The 27,839-nt window shown below is 39.8% G+C and overlaps 1 protein-coding gene across 1 annotated transcript; it reads left to right on the top strand.

Moving 5' to 3' along the window:
- The first annotated feature begins 563 nt into the window (after window positions 1-563).
- C9orf72 (C9orf72-SMCR8 complex subunit) lies at window positions 564-27,839 on the top strand. The gene is made up of 11 exons (XM_055428117.2): window positions 564-639; window positions 7,843-8,330; window positions 9,773-9,832; window positions 15,890-15,985; window positions 16,742-16,806; window positions 18,106-18,178; window positions 19,890-20,006; window positions 21,885-22,120; window positions 24,820-24,877; window positions 25,793-25,902; window positions 26,008-27,839. The coding sequence occupies exons 2-11, from the start codon at window positions 7,887-7,889 to the stop codon at window positions 26,192-26,194; spliced, it is 1,446 nt and encodes a 481-aa protein (XP_055284092.1). The 5' UTR covers window positions 564-639; window positions 7,843-7,886; the 3' UTR covers window positions 26,195-27,839.

Consider the following 27,839-nt stretch of genomic DNA (forward strand, 5'->3'; position numbering starts at 1 on the left):
AAACACAAACAATTCACAGCCACCAATTCGACTTTACATTCTGGGGGCCCGGCAGCCCACCCGGTAAACTAGAAACTCTTCGCGCCTTACTGCTTACGCTAAGTTTACGGAGCCCGTCTCTGAGCAAAGGGACAGAGCAAGAAGGCCCCGCCCCTCCTTTCGCCGGCTGCGTGCGTTTGCGTGATCGTATTTCGAAAACGCCAAGACGTACCTACGGTGTCCCACGAGGAAATGGTAGTGCTGCAACTTGTTCCGCCCGCGTGGAAGATGGCGCTTAATGCGTCAACCATCCCTGCTGCCCGGTTCCTTCCTTACGGGGGCGGGGCCCAGAGAGGACGGGTGTTTAGGAAGTGTGTGGTTTTGTTTTTCCCGCCCTTTCTCTCCTCCCTTTGCCCTCACTATATTCGCGGAGGGTGAACGAGCAAAGATCGGAAAAAAATTAACCAGGAGAAGAGCACCAGGCGAGAAACGACCGTGGCGTGAAGCCAGCGCGGGGACGCGGCGCGCGGGGGGCGGGGCCGGGGCGGGGCCAGCGCTGCGGGGGCGGGGCCAGCGCTGCGGGGGCGGGGCTGCGGTTGCGGTCCGTTTGCCCGCGGCGGCGGCGGCGGCGGCGGCGAGGCGGCAGGCGGTGGCGAGCGGGTGAGTGCGAAGCCGGCGTGTAGGTGGCTGTTCGGGCTCCGGTTGCGGGGATCGGGCGAGGGCGGCGGCGGAGGCTCTCCCCAGGGCTCGGATCCGCGGGCCTTCTCTTTCCCCCTTGCTCCCCTGACCGAAGGCGGGCATCGGGCTTTCCAGCCCGGCGACTAGTGGAGTTGCGTGCATCCGGGCCCCGGACTTTCCGGCGGCGGCGGCGCAGAGATAGGGGCGTGGGGTTCCGTCCCCTTTTCTGCCTTCCCGCCCGCGTCCCCGAGCTGGCTCCTTCCCGGGGTCCTGGCGTGAGATCCGAAGAGATCGAGGCTCGAGGGGATGGAGCCTTGGGCACCGAGAGGCCTGGCCCGGGGAAGGCCAGAGGGCTGGCGGCGCGCGGCTGCTCCGGACCGAGTCGGGGTCCGAGAGAGGATGCGGTGGGCTGGGGTCAAACTGCTGGCGTACAGAATTGTCTCGGTTTCGAGGTTTCTAAGGATTGCTGATGTCCTGGAATTGGGGCCAGCAGTTCTCGACTGGGTTTCGCTCCCGTTCTGTGGTTCGTGACCTGTTTACTTCTCTTCTCCGAGATTGCACAGACTTAAAGGAAGTGACCATTACGATTTGGGCATCGCTTGACTGATGGTATCAGTTGCAGAAAGAAGTGCGGTGATTACGCGTCTGCTCTGACCACACAGGGTCTGACTGGCCCTGGTGCTCTCCACCAGGCTTCTGTATTCAGGAGACCGGGAGGTCATGCACTTGTCCTAGAGAGGTGGCCCTTTCCTAAACAATGGAGATTGTTAGGCTTTAGTGAAAACAGTCTGACTGTGGCCAGCGGATAAATTCCGATTCAGACTGTTCTCATCTTTATTGTGATCCAAAGCAAGGGGGGGTCAATCCATCTGGCATTTTAATTTGTACAAAGAGCTTGGAAAATACTGTTATTTCTTACTGATGATCTTAGACGTTGGAAAACTTTTAACATGATTCATACCTCACAGAAGCAGGAATATAATATATGGGAAATTAATAGCCTGGAGTCAGAATACTTGAAATACGATGGTGTTATGTGACACAGATAGTATTGTCGGCACCTTTCAGTCTAGGAAAGCCCTGAATCAGTTGGAAACTAACATGATGAATGTACTCTATGAAACAAAAACAAGAGAAGTGATAGATTGTCCACTAGGCCAGCAGTAACCTGCCCCAGGGAACAATTATGTAGGAGCTAAAGGGTTTTTCCCCCCCACCTTGTAAAGTTAATAGTGTCTTTTTTTGTTGTTTTTTTCTGGCTCTGTTAGCAATCCAAATTAATTTTCAGAGAAGGAGAAAACCAAAGACTCCTATCTTTCAAGACTGCCCTTGGGCTCTATTTTAATTAAGTAATTCTAAGAAGTAGAAGGAAAGTTATGATCAACCTTGATAGTATATTAAAAAGCAGAGACATTACTTTGCCAACAAAGGTCCGTCTAGTCAAGGCTATGGTTTTTCCCGTGGTCATGTATGGATGTGAGAGTTGAACTGTGAAGAAAGCTGATCACTGAAGAATTGATGCTTTTGAACTGTGGTGCTGGAGAAGACTCTTGAGAGTCCCTTGTACTGCAAGGAGATCCAACCAGTCCATTCTAGAGGAGATCAGTCCTGGGTGTTCATTGGAAGGACTGATGCTAAAGCTGAAACTGCAATACTTTGGCCACCTCATGCGACGACTTGACTCACTGGAAAAGACTCTGATGCTGGGAAAGGTTGGGGGCGGGAGGAGAAGGGGACGACAGAGAATGAGATGGCTGGATGGCATCACCGACTCTGTGGACATGAGTTTCAGTGAACTCCGGGAGTTGGTGATGGACAGGGAGGCCTGGCGTGCTGTGATTCATGGGGTCACGGAGAGTCGGACACGACTGATCGACTGAACTGAACTGAAGGAGTAGTAGGTTAGCCTGCCTATTTGAGAAACTGGAGCTGTGAGAGATGGTCAGATAGGGCTATGGTGAACTACACCTCTGAGTCTTGGAAAGTGTTGCAAACTCTTTTTATCTGGCATTACAGGGAGTTTAGTGTCAATAAAATCTGTCTGGGCAGGTCCTATTTTGGAAGGTGGGCTATTTTATTAGGATCCTGCATCTCTTAGGGCTGTGTGTGTGTGTGTGTGTGTGTGCGCACACTCAGTTGTGTCTGACACTGTGACCCATGGACTGTAGCCCGCCAGGCTCCTCTCTCCATGGAATTTATCAGACTAGAATACGGGAGTGGGTTGCCATTTCTCCCTTCAGGGAGTCTTACCAACCCAGGGATTGAACCCAAGTCTCTTGAGTCTCCTGCATTGCCAGACAGATTCTTTGCCACCTCGCCATCTGGGAAGCCCTCTCTTAGGATTGTGAAGTCGCTCAGTCATGTCCGACTCTTTGTGACCCCGTGGACTGTAGCCTACTAGGCTCTTCCGTCCATGGGATTTTCCTGGCAAGGGTATTGTAGTGGACTGCCATTTCCTTCTCCAGGGGATCTTCCCACCCCAGGGATCGAACCCAGGTTTCCCGCATTGCAGGCAGATGCTTTACAGGCTGAACGACCAGGGAAGCCCCCTCTTTTAGGATTGGGAGGTAATAAACAGAAAGCATGGTTATGAGAAATGTGGGCCTAATGATGGTTGAGTTCTTATTTACAACAGCAGTAAGGGCCACCCAACTTTCTAAATATCAATCAGAGAAGAGATGACTGATTTTTAGCAGAGGTTTAAAAAAAGCAAAACTTTAAAACTACCCCTGTGCTAACAGTTTTAACACGTGGTAATTAATCTTTATGTCTGCATGTGTTGGATTATTTTCAGCAAGTATGTTGGGTACACCCTCATGAACCCTGTTCTTTGTTTACAGGAGTGTGGCAAGCCACTGTGTCACCCAATTTGGATCCTGGCTTGCCTCAAAACTTTTGTTTCATAACTGTCTGGTGTAGCCAGCACTACATGTAAAAAAGATACATTGATGAAAGACTCTTGATTTCGAGCCATTTCTGTATATATGGATTTTCTTTACCAAAGGTGATGACTTTCAGTTCAGTTCAGTCGCTCATTCGTGTCCGACTCTCCGCGACCCCATGAATCACAGCACGCCAGGCCTCCCTGTCCATCACCAACTCCCGGAGTTCACTCAAACTCATGTCCACAGAGTCGGTGATGCCATCTAGCCATCTCATTCTCTGTCTCCTTCTCCTCCTGCCCCCAACGTTTCCCAGCATCAGAGTCTTTTCCAGTGAGTCAACTTGTCGCATGAGGTGGCCAAAGTATTGCAGCCTCAGCTTTAGCATCAGTCCCTCCAATGAACATCCAGGATTGATCTCCTTTAGAATGGACTGGTTGGATCTCCTTGCAGTATAAGGGACTCTCAAGAGTCTTCTCCAACACCACAGTTCAAAAGCATCGATTCTTCGGCGATCAGCTTTCTTCACAGTCCAACTCTCACATCCATACATGACCACGGGAAAAACCATAGTCTTGATTAGACGGACCTTGGTTGGCAAAGTAATGTCTCTGCTTTTTAATATACTATCAAGGTTGGTCATAACTTTCCTTCCAAGGAGCAAGCATCTTTTAATTTCATGGCTGCAATCAGCATCTGCAGTGATTTTGGAGCCCGAAAAAATAAAGTCTGACACTGTTTCCACTGTTTTTCCATCTATTTCCCATGAAGTGATGGGACCAGATGCCATGATCTTCGTTTTCTGAATGTTGAGCTTCAAGCCAACCTTTTCACTCTCCTCTTTCACTTTCATCAAGAGGCTTTTGAGTTCCTCTTCACTTTCTGCCATAAGGGTAGTGTCATCTGCATATCTGAGGTGATGACTTTAACTGTTAGTAAATTCATTTTACTGCTCTCTTAACTATACTTCTCTGTGACTTTAATTTCTTAAGTTATTTCTTCTAGTAGGATTGAAAGCTAAACAATTCAACATAATCTTCATTCTTTATTTTCTATCTGATGATACTAGCAGTAAGATTGAACATAGTTAGTGGCCTATAATAGAACAATTTTCACAATTAGGTAAAATGTTGTGCTGTAATCTAACCAGATTTTGTTCCAGGGCTCAATTCCACTTAAGGAAGTGTTTTTTATTTTCAATACAATGATGAAATGTTTGAGTGGCAGTATTGCCTTTATGATTATTCACCTTTTTTATCCAAAAAGGAAGAACAAAAGAATATGTTGCAGTGTACTGGTGTGGGTCTGTGTTTACTTAATGCATCTCCGTGGCCTCTAAAATTTGCTGTTATTAATTATCTTGGCATGATTACAGTTTCTGTTCAAATTATATTCCTATATTCTGTCATTGTAAAGTATTTAAATTGTATCTGTAACAGGGGGTTTTTGTTTTTTATTTCCGACTGAGTCATTTGGCCTGCAGGATCTTAGTTCCCTGACCAGGGATTGAACCCACGCTCCCTGCATTGGGAGAGTGGTGTCCTAACCACTGGACCACCAGGGAAATCCTAACTGGATATTTTAAGCAAGCTATACAACTTATACTGAGTGTAATCTCTAAAGTCTATTAAATTGATACAGCACATTTAAAACTGTGAATATTTCTTAAATGAATTTCTAAAATAAAAAATACACAAGAACTGTCTTTGTGTTAAACCATTTCTGCACATACTTACAGTAAGGCATTTTGCCAAACGCTGTATATCCGTTCTTGACATAATGATAAAAGTGCTCATACAATACTCTAAAATTAGAGTATTTTATTTTTTGCTTTTCATCAGTCTCTGAGCTCTCCTGACAAGGTATAGATAAAGTTCTTTATTTTAAGTAAAATGGTTTATTCTGACGTGAATTTAGTTATAGATCAAATGTTATTTCTAAAGCAGTCATACAGGCAAAGATAGATGTATCATAGCTCACCTATTAACTACTATCCTTTACCATTATAATGAATAGATTCCACAATTTTAGACTTGCCTAAACGAAATTGGCACTGAATACACATAGGTATTCAACTTTAATATTAGGCAGGAATGATTCATTTTCCTTTCATACCTCATTGAATGTACAGTTTTAGAGTGATTCATTGGAGTGGGTTAAGATGTCAAAGTGGCACCCCAGTCCAATACTCTTGCATGGAAAATCCCATGGGCGGAGGAGCCTGGTAGGCTACAGTCCAGGGGGTCGCAAAGAGTCGGACACGACTGAGCGACTTCACTTTCACTTTTCACTTTCATGCAGAAGGAAATGGCTGCCCACTCCAGTCCTCTTGCCTGGAGAATCCCAGGGACAGGGGAGCCTGGTGGGCTGCTGTCTATGGGGTCGCACAGAGTCGGACACGACTGAAGCGACTTAGCAGCAGCAGCAAGACGTCAGAGAGACCTGGATTCTAGTGTGGCTCAGTGACCTTGCGCAGTTCACTCTTCTCTGTTTTCTCAGTAGATTGAAAGGATCCACCCAACCATTAGTCCTCTACATGTTTTAAATAATTAAAGCTTTTTTTATTTCAGCCATTTAGTATAGAAGCTTCTTTGTAATGATAAAATGCCATACTGCTTTCTTGAATAGCATATTAAATATATTTCCTATTTCTTGAACAGCATATTAAATATACTCACCTCATTTTAAACACCTGTATTTGGCTTTAGTACCCTTTAATCGTGTGCATCGTGTTTCCTCATTTTCTCATATGGTTCCAGGTTGTTGTGGTCTTGTAATCTTTTGTCTTTTCTCTTTTTTCCCCCCACTTCTTAGCAGCTTTTAAGGTTTCCTGGCTTCCCTAAACCGGCCCCCCTTATCATGACCACCTATAGTGGTGTATGGAGAAGGAAATGGCAACCCACTCCAGTATTCTTGCCTGGGAAATCCTTGGACAGAGGAGCCCAGCGGGCTACAGTCCGTGGGGTCGCAAAGAGTCGGACACGACTGAAGCAACTAAACAAACAACAGACAAACAGCTGCCAGGTGTGGACTGCCATAACAGAGTACCACAAACTGGGTGATGCAAACATGTGTTCTGTCTCAATTCTGAAAGCTGGAAGCCCAAAATAAGTTGTTGGCAGAGGCACGCTCCTCTAAAGCCTCCAGGAAAGAACCCCTCTTTGCCTCTTTTCAGCTTCTGGTGGTTACCAGCACCCGTACCTTGGCTTGGCGCCACATCACTCCAGCTTATCTTCATCTTCACGTGGCCCTGTTTCTGTCCACGTGTCTCCAAAGCTTTCTCTCCTTGTCAGGACACCCGCTGTTGCATTAGGACCATCCTGATCCAGCACCACCTCATCCTAACTTGATTACTCTTATTTCTAAATAAGAGCACAGGGGATTAGGACGTCTGTTTGGGTGGGGAAGGACACAGTTCAGCCCACAACAGGTGCCATGGTCTCTAGGTGAGCCCTCCCTTTCCCCGTTGGCTTCTCTTTAATTCCTATGGTTCAGGAACCAAATAGCCAATCATATTAGAATTGCAAATAGGCTGGCTATTTAGAAACAGTGAGGATCTATTCAATGAGCTTTAGTATATAATATTTCATATTAATGTTCAAAGGCTTTTTTAAGGTCATTACTTTGGATTTCTAAGTGTGTATCCTGATTATAAGTGGTAATTTACTACTCTGTATCATGAAATTATCATCATATCAGCAAACACTTAATGTGCACCTGTCATGCATAGTAGGAGACACGCTTTCACATCTTTTTGACTGGAGAGGAGAAAACCACGTATGTCTAAATCATTTAAGGTTTTTTTTTTTACCTTAGAGTGCACTTTTTTTTTTTTTAAGTATAGTTGATTTACAGCGTTGTGTTTCTGTTGTACAGCACATGCATATATCCACTCTTCACGTTATTTTCCCAGATAGGTCTGCAGAGTATTGAGAAGAGTTTCCCATGTTATACAGCAGGTCCTTATTAGTTCTCCATTTTAAACAGAGTAGTGTGTATATATCAGTGGGCTTCCCAGGTGACTCAATGGTAAAGAATCTGCCTACCAACGCAGGAGATGTGAGTTTGATCCCTGGGATGGGAAGAGCCCCTGGAGGAGGAAATGGCAACACGCTCCAGTATTCTTCCCAGGAAAATCCCATGGACAGAGGAGCCTGGCAGGCTGCAGTCCATGGGATCACAAAGAGATGGACATGACTGAGTATGCGCACACATGTAGATATCAATACCAACAGCTGCATTTTTGATGGATGACTTTTAAAATCACTGAACTTGATCACTGGTTTTGTATGTCATTGTCCAGATATCCCTGGAGCTTTCAGATAATGTGAGAGCTGGGATGCAGTGATGTCGACCCTCTGTCCACCACCATCTCCAGCTGTTGCCAAGACAGAGATTGCTTTAAGTGGTGAATCCCCTTTATTAGCAGCGACCTTCGCTTACTGGGACAATATTCTTGGTCCCAGAGTAAGGCACATCTGGGCTCCAAAGACAGAACAGGTACTTCTCAGCGACGGAGAAATAACTTTTCTTGCCAACCATACCCTCAACGGAGAAATCCTTCGAAATGCAGAGAGTGGGGCAATAGACGTGAAGTTCTTCGTCTTATCTGAGAAAGGAGTAATTATTGTTTCGTTAATCTTCGACGGAAACTGGAATGGGGATAGAAGCACCTATGGACTATCGATTATACTTCCCCAGACAGAGCTGAGCTTCTACCTCCCACTTCACAGAGTGTGTGTGGATAGACTGACTCACATCATCCGGAAAGGGAGGATATGGATGCATAAGGTGAGTGGGTTTGGAACTTATTAAACATGCTACCCTAGCCACTGACAGTTTGCCTTCCAATACATTTATATCTGGCTTCCCATGTGGCTCAGCAATAAGAATCCTTCTGCCAATGCAAGAGACTGGATTCGATCCCTAGGTGGGGAAGATCTAGAGAAGGAAATGGCAACCCACTCCAATTTCCTGGCAAATTCCATGGTCAGAGGAGCCTCTCAGGCTACAGTCCATGAGGTCACAAAGAATCAGACACAACTGAGTGGGCACACATACACATTTATATCTAATTTTTAGAAATTATATACAGTTAACTTCAATCAGCAGCTGTTATTTGCTTTTACCATATTAGGTACAAATCTGGTATTTGTGGTATTTGTGGTCTTTTAACCCTGGAAGGTAGGAGATGATAGCTCCGCATTGTAAACAGAAAACCAAAGCTTAGAGAAATTAAGAAACATAAGCTTCAGAGACTGGATTTGTCTTGCGAAGTGTTTGACTCTGAAAGCTTGTTTTTGCATTGCATGACCCTATCTTTCACTTATTGTGTATAGTGTAAGCTGCTGCTGCTGCTAAGTCACATCAGTCGTGTCCGACCCTGTGCTACCCCACAGATGGCAGCCCACCAGACTCCTCTGTCCCTGGGATTCTCCAGGCAAGAACACTGGAATGGGCAGTTCAGGACAATTGTTTCATAAGCCTTTGCCCATATAACCTTTGGTCGCTTTAAGTTCTTTGCCAGATTCCCAAATTTGTAAAATGAAGAAGTTGGACCAAATGGTATTCAGAAGATAGTCCTTTCAATTTTGTGACTTGAGCTAGAGGAAATTATTGTTATCACCTAAATCCTATAGTTTAATATATAGTGATAATTATATTTCCATCTACTGTAATTCTGGCACACGAGAAGAACAAATTTCATTCTGCTTTGCAGTTTGCTACTAACATGGAAATCCACTAAACCATTACTGATTTTTTCAAGGCTTTTACCAGATATTAGGGGAAAATAATATCTTTTAAAAGAAGAGTTTTGTTGGTTTTTTTTTTTAACTATGTTTGCAGGCCTACATCCTTATTTCTCACGTTTATAAAATCATTTAAAATCTAGCTTGGTATTCCCTAGATTCATCTTGATCTTATCCAGTTTAAAAAGTGCAAATTAGTTTCTTTTGTGAAACTTTGCAGATGTTACATTGACTGTTTTTCTGTCAAATTATATTTTTAACGGCAGACAAAAAGGGTGTTATTTTATTTTGTATTGTCTATGAGAGCATGGATTTGTTGGCTGCTTCCCACCCACACCTCTTTTTTTGACCCTAAAGTGGAAAGTATTTTTCCCATGAATTAAATTACCCAGTAAGATGTCTGCTATTTAACTGTATTGTGGAAAATAAACAAGTATCTAAAGGTTGTGACTTTTTAATTTTAATGAATTTTCTCTTGCTCAGGAAAGGCAAGAAAATGTCCAGAAAATCGTCTTAGAAGGCACAGAGAGAATGGAAGATCAGGTAAGGTGTAGATTTCTCATCCCTGGACACAGCCAGACCCACCACTGAGGGCTGTATAAAGCTAAGGGGTGCTTCTGTTAAACTTCCCTGGTGGCTCAGATGGTAAAGAGTCTGCCTGCAATGCAGGAGACCCAGGTTCAATCCCTGGGTTGAGAAGATTCCCTGCAGACATTATTAGTTTGACAGAGCAAGCCTGAACACGAACAGAATCTTTATGGAGATAAATGGAATAAACTGGATGAAAACTTCGTATCTTAGACCTGAAGAGTTAAATAAATAAAGGATAATAAGAACTGCATCTACAAATTAATGTTTTGCTCCCTTTTTTCCATTTGCATAGGGTAAGTTTTGTTGCACATAGTAAAACTTTTAAGTGCTATATATTAGATTATTTTTTTTAAGGTATTGCTTCTTAAGCATTTCCACAGAAATGGTTGTAGCAGGAGAGTGAGTCCCCCTAAGATATCTGGGAGTACACACACAGGTCTAGGCGTAATACTTCTTTGAAGTCTCAATTGTATCTTTAAAACTCTTCCATTTTTTTTTTTATTGGAGGATAATTGTTTTACAGTCTTGTGGTAGTCTCTGCCGTACAACAGCATGAATCAGGCATCAGTTTATAGATATATATATATCCCGTCCCCACCCCACTGCACCCTTCTGGGTCATCAGAGCGCCAGGGTAGGCTCCCTGTGTTACAGCAGCTTCCCACTATTTACCTGTTTTACACATGATGGTGTATATCTGTGTCAATGCTCCTTTCTCAATTTAAACCTCATGCAGTTTACTTTTTATTCCATTATATATGTTTGTTTTAGTATTACATTTTGCCATTAGTATTCCTTACCTTCTTACCATCCTGGCTTCTGGTGGTATCAGGTCTCCAAGAAAACATGCCATGTTTATCCCCTGGCTTTGAACATCCTTAGGGAGCAGGCAGCAGGGTTTGAGAAGCATGCTTGCAAGGGTATGGCTTCCCTCATGGAAATTAATTACAAAGCATTTCAACGCAGGGCAGAGATTTTCTGAAGGGTGACGTCCCCACAGAGACAGTGTTCTCTGCTTTTTCTCTCATTGCCTCTGGCCACCCTCATCGATCCTCTGAAAACTCCAGTGTAAACAAGCCTCTCTGGCTCTCCTTGGGATGCCTGAGACAAGTGGTATTTCAAACAGTAATTTTTTCTACAGATTTGTCAGGATATAGGAACATAAACAAGGCAAATACAAAGTGCTGTAAAATGATCTTTACAAAATTTATATGTTTGTACTTTTGTCAGAAGGAGGCAGATGTGGGGAAAGGTCTAAGACTTCACAAGAGAACGTTTCCCTTTACTCAGAGGAGCCCGGCTTTGCTTGCTCGGCAGTAAGAAGTGTGCCCAGGAATGGGGTGACTTTCACCAACCTCTCGATGTACCTTCTGGTTATGGAGGAACTAGTAGAGTTATGTCAACATAATGAAATTTAGAACCCAGTAAAATTCTATGGTTTCTGGGAGTTTTTCAAACCAGAAATCTGTGCTTATAAAGTTGACAGCTATTAATGTTAAGGTTTATTTCTCTTTTAAGCCCTCTTCTTTAAAATGTTATCCTCCCCTTTCTGTGTCAGGAGGAAATTATACTTGGGCTTCCCTGGTGGCTCAGACAGTAAAAAAAATCCACCTGCAGTGCGGGAAAACTGGGTTCGATTCGAGGGTTGGAAAGATCCCCTGGAGGAGGGCATGACAACCCACTCCAGTATTCTTGCCTAGAGAATACCATGGACAGAGGAGCCTGGCAGCCTACAGTCCATGGGGTCACAATGAGTGGGACATGACTGAGCAACTAAACACACACATACTTGAATAAACAGGAGGTTTTTAAAGGGGAACCGCTCTCCTGCTGAGAAATTCAAGACATTTTAGAGCCTCTTCTGTGTTCAGCCATCTAGTATTTGTTGTTGTTAAGCTTCAGTGAGGATCTCCATTTGCTTATGATGATAAATGTCTGAGATGCTATGTATAAATAGTATATATATACTGGCCTACACCATGGGGTTGAAAAGAGTCGGACACGACTGAGTGACTGGACTGAACTGAAAGGGAAGGTGTGTGCTTAGTCACTCAGTCGTGTTCCACTCTTTGTGACCCCATGGACTGTAGCCTGCCAGGCTCCTCTGTCCGTGGGGATTTCTAGGCAAGAATACTAGAGTGGGTTGCCTTGCCCTCCTACAGGAGATCTTCCCAACCCAGGGATCAAACCGAGGTCTCCCACATTGCAGGCGAATTCTTTACCATCTGAGCCACAAGGGAAGCCCAAGAACACTAGAGTGGGTAGCCTATCCCTTCTCCAGGGCATCTTCCCAACCCAGGAATCGAACCAGGGTCTCCTGCATTGCAGGTGGATTCTCTACCAGCTCAACTACCAGGGAAGTATTCTCTACCAGGGACGGTATTCTCCCATAATTATCCTTTCTGAAAAGGAGTTGCCTTATAATTGAGTTCTTGCAAATCTCACATCATGTGGTTGCAGTGACTTTATTTTGAGCAATGAATACTGTTTGACGATGATATGTAGTCTAAAACAAGTTTAATCATGCTAGTATTAGTTGTTTGTAGCTGTCATACGGTAAAATTGTTTTACATGGGAAGCAAATTTAACACAACTTCAATCATTAGTCTTTTTGAATTGCATCTGTTGATTGTTGTAATTATAAACAGACATTTAAAAAATTAAAAAGAAAAAACAGTTGAAGCTTTTATATTCATAGGTTACTACAGGATCAAATTTTTTTATAATGAAACATCCTGAGAGATACAAGGGAGCCTGTGACTTAGGATACCATTTCCAGAGGCAGCATCACATTTAAATTCTAAAGCAACTTAACGTGATATGGGGCTCTGAAAACTAGGTTAAGTCACTTAAAAAAAGGACTGGTCGTAGGAATGCAGAGTTTCTACTTCAAATATGCATGTAAGGAGTTTGAGTTCAGTTCAGTCGCTCAGTCGTGTCTGACTCTTTGCAACCCCATGGAATGCAGCACACCAGGCCTCCTTGTCCAGCACTAACTCCCAGAGCTTGCTCAAACTCATGTCCATTGAGTCGATGATGCCATCCAACCATCTCGTCCTCTGTCGTCCCCTTCTCCTCCTGCCTTCAATCTTTCCCAGCATCAGGATCTTTTCCAGTGAGTCAGTTCTTCACATCAGGTGGCCAAAGGACTGGAGTTTCAGCTTCAACATCAGTCCTTCCAATGAAGACTCAGGACTGATCTCCTTTAGGATTGACTGGTTGGATCTCCTTGCAGTCCACGGGACTCTCAAGAGTCTTCTCCAACACCACAGTTCAAAAGCATCAGTTCTTTGGCGCTAAGCTTTCTTTATAGTCTAACTCTCACATCCATAAATGACTATTGGAAAAACAATAGCTTTGACTAGACCGACCTTTGTCTGCAAAGTGATGTCTCTGCTTTTTAATATGTTGTCCAGGTTGGTCATAACTTTTCTTCCAAGGAGCAAGCATTTTTTAATTTCATGGCTGCAGTCACCATCTGCAGTGATTTGGAAGCCCAAGAAAATAAAGTCTGTCACTATTCCCATTGTTTCCCCGTCTGTTTGCCATGAAGTGATAGGACCAGATGCCATGATCTTAGTTTTCTGAATGTTGAGCTTTAAGCCAACTTTTTCACTCTCCTCTTTCACTTTCATCAAGAGGCTCTTTAGTTCTTCTTCTCTTCCTGCCATAAGGGTGGTGGTATATGCGTATCTGAAGTTATTGATGTTTCTCTCAGCAGTCTTGATTCCAGCTTGTGCTTCATCCAGCCCGTCATTTTGCATGATGTACTCTGCATATATAAGTTAAATAAGCAGGGTGACAATATGCAGCCTTGACGTACTCCTTTCCTGATTTGGAACCAGTCTGTTGTTCCATGTCCAGTTCTAACTATTGTTTCTTGACCCACATGCAGATTTCTCAGGAGGCAGGTCAGGTGGTCTGATATTCCCATCTCTTTAAGACTTTTCCAGTTTGTTGTGATCCACACAGTCAGAGGCTTTGGCATAGTCAGTGAAGCAGAAATAGATGTTTTTCTGGAACTCTTGCTTATTCTGTGATCCAGCAGATATTGGCAATTTGATCTCTGGTTCCTCTGCCTTTTCTAAATCCAGCTTGGACATCTGGCAGTTCACGGTTCATGTACTGTTGAAGCCTGGCTTGGAGAATGTTGAGCATTGCTTTGCTTGCGTGTGAGATATGTAATTGTGCAATAGTTTGAACATTCTTTGTCATTACCTTCCTTTGGGATTGGAATGAAAACTGACCTTTTCCAGTCCTGTGGCCACTGCTGAGTTTTCCAAAGTTGCTGGCATATCAAGTGCATCACTTTCACAGCGTCATCTTTTAGGATTTGAAATAGCTCAACTTGAATTCCATCACCTCCACTAGCTTTGTTCGTAGTGATGCTTCCTTCCTAAAGCCCACTTGACTTCAAATTCCAGGATATCTGGCTCTAGGTGAGTGATCACACCATCGTGATTATCTGGATCATGAAGATCTTTTTTGTACAGCTCTTTTGTGTATTCTCGCCACCTCTTCTTAATATCTTCTGCTTCTGTTAGGTCCATACTATTTCTGTTTATTGTGGCCATCTTTACATGAAATGTTCCCTTGGTATCTCTCATTTTCTTTAAGAGGTGTCTAGTCTTTCCCATTCTATTGTTTTCCTCTATTTCTTTGCACTGATCACTTAGGAAAGTCTTCTCCTTGCTATTTTTTGGAACTCTGCATTCAAGTGGGTATATCTTTCCTTTTCTCCGTTGCCTTTAGCTTCCCTTCTTATCTCAGCTATTTGTAAGCCCTCGTCAGAGAACCATTTTGCCTTTTCGCATTTCTTTTTCTTGGGGATGGTCTTGTTCACTGCCTCTTGTACAATGTCAGGAACCTCCATCCATAGTTCTTCAGGCACTCTTTCTATCAGATCTAATCCCTTGAATCTGTTACTTCCACTGTATAATCGTAAGGGATTTGATGTAGGTCATATCTGAATAGTCTAGTGGTTTTCCCTACCTTCTTCAATTTAATGTAAGGAGTTTAAATATAATCATTTCCTGAAATGTGAATGAGGGGATAAGTTTTGTTCTTAGATTGATATTAATAAGTGATTTTAAAAACACGTTTAGCTAAAAATTAATAGACATATGACAGTATCATCTGCCTCTTTAAAAGTTTGTGATTTCAACATGGGCAAAACATTTTTGGGGCGTAATGGTGGCAGTGAATATATGCGGGAGCCACCCGTACTTGAGGCACTTCACGCGTGCAGTGTTCTCTATTGAGTTTTCAACTTCCTTTTATAAACTGCAGATTTTAAAATTACATTTTTGAGATGTAAGCAATTGTAGTATTACCTGAAAGAACACTAAAGGAAATTTGTCTTCTTTATTGATTCTTAAAAATACATGCTATGACTTTGATTTGGGTAGATTATACCTTATTATGAATATAGAGATTGTGTATTGACTCAGGCTTTACTACTGAGTTTTCCACTGAGAATTTCAAAGCCTTTTTACGCTTGTCTTTCCCCATTTTTAATATAAAATGCATCGATAACCTCTGATTAACAAGAGTTCTTATATCTCACAATAAAATTGCAAAGGAGATTCTTTCTAAATTTGGTGTGGTGATTTAATTATTGCGTGTAAATGATAAACCAATGATTCCATTCTGACTAAAGAAAATTATTCCTGGAAAAATGAAAAGGAGTTTTAAATAGCATGTAAATCTTTTAAAAATAGAAAGGTTTTGGAGTAGACACTGTTTGAGGCTGTGTTTGAATGTGTGTGCTCAGTCGCGTCCGACTCTTTGTGACCCCGTGGACTGTAGCCCACCAGGCTCCTCTGTCTGTGGAATTTTCCAGGCAGGAATACTGGAATAGGTTGCCATTTCCTCCTCCAGTGTTTGAATGAGTTATCGAGTATTTATCTGTTAAAGGGTGTTATTCTTTGCTTTCAGTTTTTGATTTGTTATTGCCAACTTCATCCTATATTTTATGATTTTCTTCACCTCATTTTACTTTATTGTGCAGGGTCAGAGTATTATTCCAATGCTTACTGGAGAAGTCATTCCTGTAATGGAACTGCTTTCATCTATGAAATCTCACAGTGTTCCTGAAGAAATAGATGTGAGTTCTCAGTTGTCATGTTAAATCGGAGCAATGGTACCGTTTATTAATTCCGCTAAGTTATATTACTATTACATATATTAGTAATGTTCTAATTTTAGTAGTACACATTTTTATCATACATAGCATTCATATGAATTACGAGCCACTTTAATAAACACATTTAAAATCCTGAATTTAATGGCCAAGCAGAGACCTTTTGGTTAGTAATAGCAGTTATAATACATTTATTTAGTTAAATTCTCCACTTTTTTATTTCCTGAAAGTATGAGAATTTCAGACCTTAGAGCGTCAATCAGTGTTTAGTGCAGTACTTTTGTAACAAAGCAGTGTACAAATCACTAGCTGCTAATGGAAGTTCCCTTATCTTCACTAGTGTGATTTCCTTAATCACTCATTTGTTGAGGACATTAGGAATTACACACTTTAGATGTGAAGAGAAATCTTTAGGCAACTAATTTAGCTGCTTCCTGACTTTGTAATTAAGATTTGTTTCCTGATTGTGACAGCTCAGAAGAAGAAGTAAGTAGTTCTTATAAAAATGGTTGCTTAACCTGTCTCACCAGCTTTCGCGTCATTAGTTCTGCAAGTTTATACTGGTGACACAGATTGTTTTATGGGGATTTGTGATGCTCAGAAATGAGGGCAATGTGTCGTATTGAACCTAAACTTCAGGAAACTTATGTATTAAAATTGTTATTTGAGCATTTTGTTAACAGCCAGAATATTCTTTTTTTTCCTTTTGGTGCATTTTAGATAGCTGATACAGTTCTCAATGATGATGATATTGGTGACAGTTGCCACGAAGGCTTTCTTCTCAAGTAAGAATTTTGTTTCTTTTTTTAAAAGCTGGATGAAGTAGATGCAGATCTTATGCTCACCTGTGACAAGATTGGGAAGGAAGAAAATAATAAGAGAATGCCTAACTAGATTATTCTAGGGTCAGCAATGCATGATTGAATTACTGCTTAGCTTTGTGTTGCTTCTTTACTTGTTACATACCTGTCATAGATTTGATGAGACTCTTTAATATTTAAGGAAGCTGAGTTTCCCATAGTGTCTAGGTAAGAATTCTGGGACCCTTGTCTGGTTCTGGTTTCTTGTTTTTCTTCTCATTAAAGCTGAAACAAAGAACCCTTTCTAATTAAGCTGTGTTATAGGTGGACTTACTTAGGCCTAGAAAGGAAAGTTTTCATATTTGCACTGATCCCTTGCTTGTTGCAGTACATGTTAGAACGTGAGCTGTGAAAGCAGGCTTCCTGGCTCACTGCTGTGTGACCCTGAGCAAGCTGCATGAGCCCTCCATGCCTGCATTTTCTCAACTGTAAAACGGCATAATATTACCCGCTTCATACGAGTGTGTAAGACTGAGTGAGATGGATCGTATCAGGCCTTTAAAACAGTGCGTGGCATATATGGGCACATAATAATAGCAGATAGCTAACATTTTCAATTTATTTATTCTAAGAAAAATGGTAATAACAATGATAATGGCCAGTGCCTGCATGTTAGTCCCCTAAGTGCTCTGCCTGCGTTTATAATCTCATCTCCTACTTCCATAACCTCATCTTCTACTTGAGTGTTTCTTTACAATTACAGATTATCATGAAATTTTGTTTTAAAAAATGAGGAATGAAAGGATAAAGTACTTGCTCTTATGTCCACAGCCTTCCCCTTTAGGTTCATGATGGGGTCTTAAAGGCATGTGTTTAACCTCAAAGCCTTACATGGCTTGAATCAGAAGCTCTTTAGTCCTGATTCTGCTCAGTGTCAGCCGTTCATGATGTTATTTTTAAGATCATGTTAAAATGGTGTTATTTTTTAACGTTTGACTTTAAACAAACCACTTTAGCCTCTTCATACTACAGTTTCTTCCCCTATAGAACTGTGATATTTTACTAACTGCATTGTTTTAAGGTTCAGATACAATCTGTGAAAGGCATGTGGTGGAAAATGCAGAGTACTAGAAATAAACGATGGCATTATGATCAAAACTTTGGTGTTCATCATTTAAAGCTATTCAGAGTTTTTTGAAGTTGACTTGTCTTTATTTTTTTTTAAGTTTGTGAAATTATTTTACAGTCAACATTTTTTTAATCATTTTTTTTTTCAATTCACAGTGCTATCAGCTCACACTTGCAAACTTGTGGCTGCTCTGTTGTAGTAGGTAGCAGTGCAGAGAAAGTAAATAAGGTAATTTATTTTGTAATCCAGCAAATGATCTGATTTTTTAATACTGCTAACGTATGTGGATTGTAATTTAAAGGTTAGGTTACAGTCAAGATGATCTTAGAATATTAGGAAGCAATGTAATCTGACCAAATTACTGGAACACCCTATGGCAAAAATAAGTTTAAACTATCTGAAAAGGAAGTCATTTATCAATTTCATCATGATAATTTATAAATACTAGTCTCAGTATTGTATAAATGGTTTTGAGAATATTTTAAAATCAGATATTTTTAAAAATATTTGTCTTCTATTTCCTGATGTTATCTTTAATGTATATGAAGATAGCCTTGTTCCTTTGGTACTAATTCCAAGGAAATGGTATCTCATCATTCATCTTGATTTCATTACTTTGCTTTTTCCTCTAAATCTTTTCCTTTTAGGGACCTATTGCTAATAAGTGGTCATTGGAGGTTGTATGGCAACATTTGTGACCACCTCCTTTAGTGCTGTATGAGTTAAAAAAGAATTCATGAACCTTTCCAAGCATTAGGTAGTTAACTGAGGGATTTTGTACTTTTCTTCACTGATCAGTAATTAGAAAGAGATAAGTATATGTATCTTATCAATTTAAGCAAACCTAATTTTTCAGGTTTTACACAAGAAGTATGTTAGGAATGATTATTTGCTTGACAAATAATTTCGTTATTTTTTTTCTGTGATTAGCTTCCCTGTAGACTTACCCAACCCTTGATTTACCAAGATTATATTTCTGGTATAACCATTTATGACAGATTAACTTACCTGTTATTATATCTAGTGGCTTATTATTATTTCTGCTGCCCCAGAAAGGTAGCTTTCAGTTCATATCCTACAAAGCTTTCCGCTTCCATAAGACCTTCCCAGTTGCTTCTTGGGGAGAAAAAGCCTCGATGGTTGGGGTTCTGTATTTTGCAAATTTTTCTTATCCACCATCCTCTTTTGGCTTAATAGCTTCTCTTTTATCTTTTTAATTTGAGGGAAAAAAGGTTGCCACCACTAGTTTAAAAAACACTATTTTAACATAAAAATTCCGAATATAATCTGAATTCTGAGATAGTTACATGGCTTTTTATTTTTTCCTAACAGATCTGTGATCAAATCTTGTCAGAATGATAGGTTTCTAAACCCCAACCAAATGGATTGCTTATTTCAAGTTAAATTTGATAGAATTAATTCTCATTCTATTCAAGGATTTAGAAACTCTTTGATATTCATTGTGATGAGATTTCACATATAGAACTTTTAAACAGAAGATATAATTCTGCCTAATTTAACTGCATTTAGTTTTCTCATCCAAATTATTGCTGGGTGGATATATAGTCAATAATTATATTAGGTCAGTATTTCCTCATATAAGATTAGGAATAAGGTTTCCATGGTAAAATAAGTTTGAGAAGATCTGCATATTGTATCAGTCACCTGGAGAGTCACAGTGTGTATTCAAATGGTAATGGTTTTGAAATACCATATAGTTAACTTTACGAACATTTTCCAAGCTTATTTGGCCACAGAATACTTACGTTAAGCAACAGCTGCTATATCCCATAGACTATTCCAGGTTACTGAGAAATACTTATTTTTCAGAATAGGTTTTATTGAAAGTAACACCTGAAATTTCTATTCAGGTCTCTTTCCTAAGCAAACTAGGGCCTTTTTATCCCTATTTTAATGCTAAAATATTTTCATTTTACAGATAGTAAGAACATTATGCCTTTTTCTGACTCCAGCAGAGAGAAAATGCTCCAGATTGTGTGAAGCAGAATCATCATTTAAATACGAGTCAGGGCTCTTTGTACAAGGCCTACTAAAGGTACAGTTTCCATTTACCACAAGTGAAACCAACTTTTTAAAAATCATTTTGAGATTCTTTATAAATATATGTTGAACATTAGCATTTAACGTGTCTCGTGTTTGTATGGTAAAGAGCTTGACTTCCTTTTCACAGGTCTGAGCGTGGAGTGTATATCTTATAAATTTATAGTTTGTATCAGTAAAACATCAGAGAATAGCTTTCTTTGTGTTTCTGTTTGGTTTCCCACACCTGTCTGGTCTCAGGATTTTTTTTTTTTTGATATGTGCTTGACTCACTGGAAAAGACTCTGATGCTGGGAAGGATTGGGGGCAGGAGAAGAAGGGGACAGCAGAGAATTAGATGGCTGGATGGCATCACCAACTCGATGCTCATGAGTTTGAGTGAACTCCTAGAGTTGGTGATGGACAGGGAGGCCTGGCGTGCTATGATTCATGGGGTCGCAAAGAGTCGGACACGACTGAGCAACTGAACTGAACTGAACTGAATCAGTTTACACAACTAAAATGGGAATATTTCTTATTTACTGAACAGATTTGAATTTTTGTGTTACCATTTTATGTTTTATGTACCACATTCATTTACTGAAAAGAAAATGTTAAGCCGCTTCCTATCTTGAAAAAGTGTATAGGATTTGACCAGTTTCTGTATATCAGTGTGAATGTATATATAAGAAAAAATTTATTTTATATTTTTTATTTACCTGAGTCTGCTTTTCAAGGAGCAAAACAGATAAATATAAATTAACAGTTATCTTCAGTAATTATGGGGAATCCTTATTCACTTTATTGAATCTATTATTGATGTTTTGATTATCATTAGAGATATGAAGAAGTAAATTTCCTAATGATTGTCTGAGTCTCTCAGAGTGATTGCTTCTTGAGGATGTAGGCATAGTAAAATGAAAGAAAAAATACTAAAAATTGTTGCAAGTAAAAATTATATTCAGCTTTTACATTTTCAATAATATGCTTGCTCTGAGCTCAGAATAACATTGTTTAAATACAGAAACTACTTAAGAGAAACTCATTTTTCATTTGATGTGTACAGATCTGAAAATTGGAACTTCTCCTGTCAAAGGCATAATGAGGTACTTAGTACTTCTGTTTCCTCAGCATCATCTCACTTATTGTATAATTTTATCCCTTAAAGGGACCTATACCAAATGCATAGCAGAGAATTTGAAACTATAATTTAATGAAAACTTGTTTGTTAAGAATTTTCCAGGCAAGTTTAAGTTATATAGCCTTTTAGAGCATTCTTTGATACTATAACAGTAGGTACTTGTTATATGGCAGCTGACTACCCAACTGACTATACCTGGAAAGAAGTATACTTACTGTAAAAATGCATATTCAACAGATGCTTAAGAGAACATGTGAATAGCCAAGAATAGAAAAAGTCACTTGTAATCTCATAACCCATTGAATAACCCCTATTAGTATTTGGCATATAGCTTTCTGGTCTTTTTCTTCTTCCATATTTTTTTCATATCTTCCCCTTTCCCCAGCCCAGAAAATTAGTTTATACTCTTCATGTATTAAGCTCCGTTTTTCACAATATATTATGAACATCTTTCAGTATCAACACATAAACATTGGCAGCTTAATTTTTAGCAGCTAAACAATAAATTACTTTCATTTATTTAAACGAATAAATATTTATTTCTCCTTTTGGATGCTCAGGGTGTTTCTGGTGTTTTACTGTTTAATCCAATGCTGTAGCACAAATGTCACTCCAGCTTGACACACAACCATGATTCATTTTCTGGGATAAATTTCTAGAGCTGAGTTTGCTAAATTAAAGCCAGTTTTTTAAATTAAAAGACAATCTTCATATCTTTTGGTGTAAAAAACAGTTTTCTTTTCATTCTGACAGGATTCAACCGGAAGCTTTGTGCTTCCCTTCCGGCAAGTCATGTACGCGCCCTACCCCACCACACACATAGACGTGGACGTCAATACCGTCAAGCAGATGCCACCCTGTCACGAACATATTTATAATCAGCGTAGATACATGCGCTCAGAGCTGGCAGCATTCTGGCGAGCCACTTCGGAAGAAGACGTAGCTCAGGACACCTTCATCTACACAGATGAAAGCTTTACTCCTGACTTGTACGTCATGCCCTGCTTTCTGATGTTGTCATTAAGCAGTATTAGGAAACTGTCTTTTATGAGTAGAAACAAACAATTCAGTGTTTAAAAGGGAAGACATATTAACTATGCTAGTAGAAGTCTTTGGTGAATCAAGCATTGTTTTTCTTAAATGTCTGTTTTTCTTAGTATGATTGTGTTTGCCATAAGTTAGATTAGTCCTTAAAAATAAGTACTTAAGTACTTAATTAACAGATATACATTGAGCCCCTAGTTACAAGGTGCTAAGGTTTTTGGTTGTTCAGTCACCAAGTCGTGTCCGACTCTTTGCCACCCCATGGACTGCAGCACGCCAGGCCTCCCCTGTCCCTCACCATCTCCTGGAGTTCACCCAAGTTCATGTTCATTGAATCAGTGATGTTAAGGTTAATAGTGGCCAACCAGACAGCCCCAGACCCAGATCCTTCCATTGCTTATAGACTAGTGTGTAAAGGTCATTAAGAAGCTTATTTATTAACTAAACCAAAGAGGGCATGCTAAGTCTTTTTTTTCCTTGATATATAAATATAAAAACTGTGAAAATACATTAATAGAGCATTCTTTTATATGCTCTTGTATTGTGTTACTCATTTCTTACCATAAGGGATGATCGGTAAATTAACTGAAAAAGTAGTGATAATAAAATGTTGAATGTGGACCCAATTAAGGAAAAAAAAAAGAAATCTGAACTGTAAAACACTTAAATAGTGTTCTGAAATCAGGAAAATAAATTGTCTATACGATCATGGTTCTCTGCACCTGGCATATAGAATGTGCTCAGTAAATGTTGACTAGTAAATAATCCAGGTTTGAGAGGATAAGGCAGCAATAAAATTGGAGCAAGCAACCCTATCCTGTGTCTCACAGAAAAAATTTGAGCTGAGGCAACAGACTTGTAAAGCGCCGCTCGTCAGACAGCAGGTGCTGCCCACAAGCGTAGCGAGGGAACACCATGTCCTGGGCATCCCCAGTCTCACGTGTCTCTAGGAACAGAAAGATGGCTTCATTGGGAACCAGCTTTTCCTGGCTGTCCATTTTTTCTGTGTTTTTGGTACGTTGCTGGAGAGCTCTTTGGGGGGAATTTAGTGAACTTTACCTAAAGTTCTGGGATTTTTTTTTAGAGGAGAGACATGTATGGTTTTAATATATCTTACTCATTTTAGCCAGTTATGTTGACTTCACTGATTTGACAAACTATGATGAGCCACCTATTCTTGTTTCGCTGATCATAACAAATAATGTCATGAACTTTTAAAATCTGTTTCAGCTGTTAAGTAAATTTTCTAAACATAAAATTATTCAAAAATAATATTTTCAAATTCTAGATTGATGTATTATTAACTTTTATGTTTTATGGGTATATTTTACTTTTTAGTTTATTTTAAGCAATATTACTTACTTTTAAGATATTTTTAATTTTAACCCTTAAAAATAATTTCACTCATTGCCTAAACATGGAAAATCAGTCACTGAAAATACTCTTTTTATGACACTTTGCTTTATTGAATTCCCTTTTGACCAAGACAATCAAATTATAAAGCAGATATGTTCAGAACACTAGACTGAAATAGCTAAATTCTCTCTCCAAAGCCAGGAAGTGGGTGCTGTCAGTACCCACACTGGCCACCAGTTGAACAGCCAGTAATTGTGAAATGCTGATTTTTTTTTCCCCTTTCCTGAGTTTCTTTCTTCTGTAGTAGGGAACACCCATTCCCTAAAACTAGGAAGTTTTAGGTACTTTGCTATTTACATCTGCACACACATCTCTTTCCTTGCTACTTCAATCAGGTATATGATGATCCCTACTATTTTCTTTCTTTAAAGTTAAAAATTGCTTACCTAAGTAAATGTTAGGTTACCCCTCTGAATTGAGTATAGCCTAGTATCCTCGTAAATTCCTTAGGGAAGTAGAAGGCAAGGAGAGGGAAAGAAGAAGAGAAAGATCAAAGGGGGTTGGTACCTGGGAAATAGACAGTCTTTTTAAAGTGCCTACAATATCCTAAGCTGTATGGTAGATGAACATTATCTCAAGTGTGAATTAGAACTTAATTTCTGACTCTGCTCATTGCCGATGTAGCTAACTTTTTCTTAGGTAGCTGATTCATGTTACCCATCAAATGATGGACTTGTGGATGCAAACCCAGTGGGCAAGATGTTGCAGATAATCATCTGTGTGTTGCTTATTCCCACTTGAATGTTTCCTAACGTTCATCCTCTTACTTTATTTTCTTCCAAAACTGCTTATTAGGAGTTATTAGTACATGAAGTTAACCTTTTAATTTGTTTTGGTTTTTGATAGTAGTGGCATATTTTTATTTTGGTTGCTGTTTTATGTTTTCGAGATGGCAGGAATTGGTAGTTGCATTTACCAGTTGCCTGAGGCTTTCAATAGTCTTTATAAGGTGAGATATTAAAATACATTGATAGGTACATACATCCCTTTCCTGAGACTGCTTACACTATTAGAAAATAATTACATTGTGGCCTGACGGACTCCAGTAATAGATAAATGTATCCTTGAGTTAAAATGAGTGTATTAATCTATTTTATTGTATTTATTTATGTAATTCTTATAAATATGTTTCTAATCCCATTTCGAATAATTTAGTTTGCCTGGTGTGAGAGGTTGTGGAAAACAGCTTTGTATAGCCATGTCAACATTTGGTCTGTTTTCTTCGTAGGAATATTTTTCAAGATGTCTTACATAGAGACACTCTTGTGAAAGCCTTCCTGGATCAGGTAAGTGTTAAACCTGAGATTGTCAGAATGAATGATATGACATGTGTTCTGTTTCAATATATCCCACAATGCCTGTAGAATTAGCTCCTTTTGTAGTTTTATCTCTGGTTTTTCTAAAGTGTCAAAATTATTTTTCTGCTGAATTATTTGTGGAAAGTAGTTTGCATGTTAACAATTGAAGATGCAGCATCCCCCAGTTCAGATAATAACTTCTAAGCACTAATTTGTAACCCAAGGATGTTTTCTTTTAGTGAAGGGAGGTTTTATACAAATGCTGTGTGTTTGCCTTAGTTAAGCAAAAAATGTCTTTAAGACTTACTTAAATGATAGCATCCTTACTGTCTCATTTCTTTGTAAAAGATCTAGATTTTAAAGAAAATTTTAGATTATATGGGTCTTATTTCTTAAAATAGAGGGACTTTGTTATGCTATCACTCTAGGGAGCAGGCCAGGAAACAGCTTTGATGTAGCTTTGAAATAATATAATCCTTAGGTTGACTAGAGGTTTTGGATCCAGGTCTGTGTGATCTGTTCAGGGATAATTCAAAGTCATGTAATTCCATGCTTCCCAAGCAGAAGTAAAATTGTTCTACCACTACCCATGCACCCCTACCCCTCAAAACCATAGTGTAAGCACAGCTCAGCCTCTAGGAGCTCCAGTTTTATTTGAAGATGTGGGCAGAGAAAACCTAAATAACACAACCAGAAGTAACCTATATCATGATTTGTAATAACAAAATAAATATGATTGTAGTCTAAGGTAGAAGGACAATTTTGAGTCCATTCTTAAAGATGAAGCAGAACTGTCCGACCGCTCCAGTATGTCCATCTCCTCCTGTCCACGAGGACAGGAACATGCTGTGGATAAGTAGAACGGGAGCAAATTATTTATGAGCATGCTTCATTTTCCTGCAGGTCTTTCATTTGAAACCCGGTCTATCTCTCAGGAGTACTTTCCTTGCACAGTTTCTGCTCGTCCTTCACAGAAAAGCCTTGACACTAATAAAATATATAGAAGATGATACGTAAGTCAGACTCCTCTGTGGAAGAAAAACCTTCATTAATTGCTTTCATATTGTCCCCTTTGGACCTCTTCTATCTTATAATTTCTCTTGTATCATTATTTGTAGGCAGAAGGGGAAAAAGCCCTTTAAATCGCTTCGGAACCTGAAGATAGACCTTGATTTAACAGCAGAGGGCGATCTTAACATAATAATGGCTCTGGCTGAGAAAATTAAGCCAGGCCTCCACTCCTTTATCTTTGGAAGACCTTTCTATACCAGTGTCCAAGAACGAGATGTTCTAATGACGTTTTAAATGTGTAACCGGTTAAGAATGTTTCGTCACAATCATAATTGCTGCTAAAGTGGGTGGGTGATGTTGGGAAAGGTGACTCCCTCCGGTCATGCTCTAGAGCCCTACTTAGCAACAGCAGTCAGTTAGTTACACTACAGTTGTCACAAAAAGTTTGTAAGGGGATGTCACGTGCACAGTTACCATAAATGCGCCTTTTCCTGGATGTGCTGTCTTCGAGGGCAGACTTATTATGTTTACAATTATAATAAATAGTACTGCTGTCTTTTAAAGATGTAGGATATAAACTTGACCACAACTGCTGTTTTTTGAAACTTACGATTCATGGTTTACAAGTATCAAAGTGATACCTGAGTTAGCTTTCACAGGCGTAAGACTAGTTGACTTTCCATCTCTTGATGTTCCTTGGTATGTGGGGTTACTGTAATACTTTTACAAACAGCGACAAACCAGAGCATTTAGATTCAGCTCTACCGAAGGAAGGTAGCTTGAACATAGATTAAGTTTTAGAAGGAAAATATTGATCAAGCGTACGTGTTGTTGAAATCAATTATAAGATCCTACTTTGCAGACGCACTCCTCGGGATTCAGTCTGGGTAGGAACGTCATCACTGTGTATAGTCCCGATGGTGGGGAACCACAGTCAGGGTGTTTGTTTCTGCTTGTTTGTTGAGCTCTGTCACAGAAAATACAGAGAATTGGATTTTAATGTTTCCGTAGTTATTGCCAACTTTTCCAGTTACTTTTCATTATTTTTGAGCCAAACTGAAATGTGTGCCTCCTGTGCCTTTTTTTTCCCCCCCTTGGAAAATGTAATCACTTGGAAGAAGTTCAGATTTCCCTAGTCACTCATTTTTATCTCGTTTTCCTCCTGTATAGTCTTGCTCTGATTTAGTAATCATTATAACTTAGATTATTAAATGGGATAGAAAAATACCAGTAAGATTTCTTTTCAAGAACAAGAATAATACTGTCTTCCTGCAGTTCCCGCCCGTGTTTTTGGAGTTGTTGCCCCGTCTCTTTGCCTTCATCGTACAAGGACGAGCAGGAGAGACCTTACTGACCTGCTCTTGCAGTCGGTGCTACTTTGGCAGAACTAAGTGGTCGATTTTTTTTGTTTCCTTCCTGTGTTTGGACCATTGTGCTAGCTATAAAATACCCAATTAACCTAATTCTGTGCTAAAACAGTATTGACAAAACAATATACACAATCATAAAATATATTTTTATTTAAAACTGTGAAAGTCACATAAAAGGGAAAGGTATGTATAAGAAAGGGAGAAAAGTGGTAGAGCCCCTCCACCCTTCCCATCGAATTTAACCAGAACCAACATAGGTCCTACCAGCCTTTCACATCATTAATAGGAAAGGTGTAGACATCTCGATTTTTAGACACACACTCAACCAGATGAGGGATGCTATGGCTCAGTCATGAAACAGTGTACAGATGCCACCTTGTTGAACCCCGTATTCAGTGCTATTTACTTGCTAGATTATTTAAGTGCTAATTATTTTCTTTTGCTCATTTATTGTACTGTTGTTTGGGATGCAAGTTGTACAGTGAAATAAGTTATTAAAGCATGTGTGCACATTGTTATATGTCTTTGCTCCTAGATGGAGACTTTTGAATAAAATGTCAGAAATCTTG

This window comes from Moschus berezovskii, chromosome 7 (assembly GCF_049115385.1).
Source record: "Moschus berezovskii isolate FMDL1 chromosome 7, NW_MosBer_1.0, whole genome shotgun sequence".
Lineage (NCBI taxonomy): Eukaryota > Metazoa > Chordata > Mammalia > Artiodactyla > Moschidae > Moschus > Moschus berezovskii.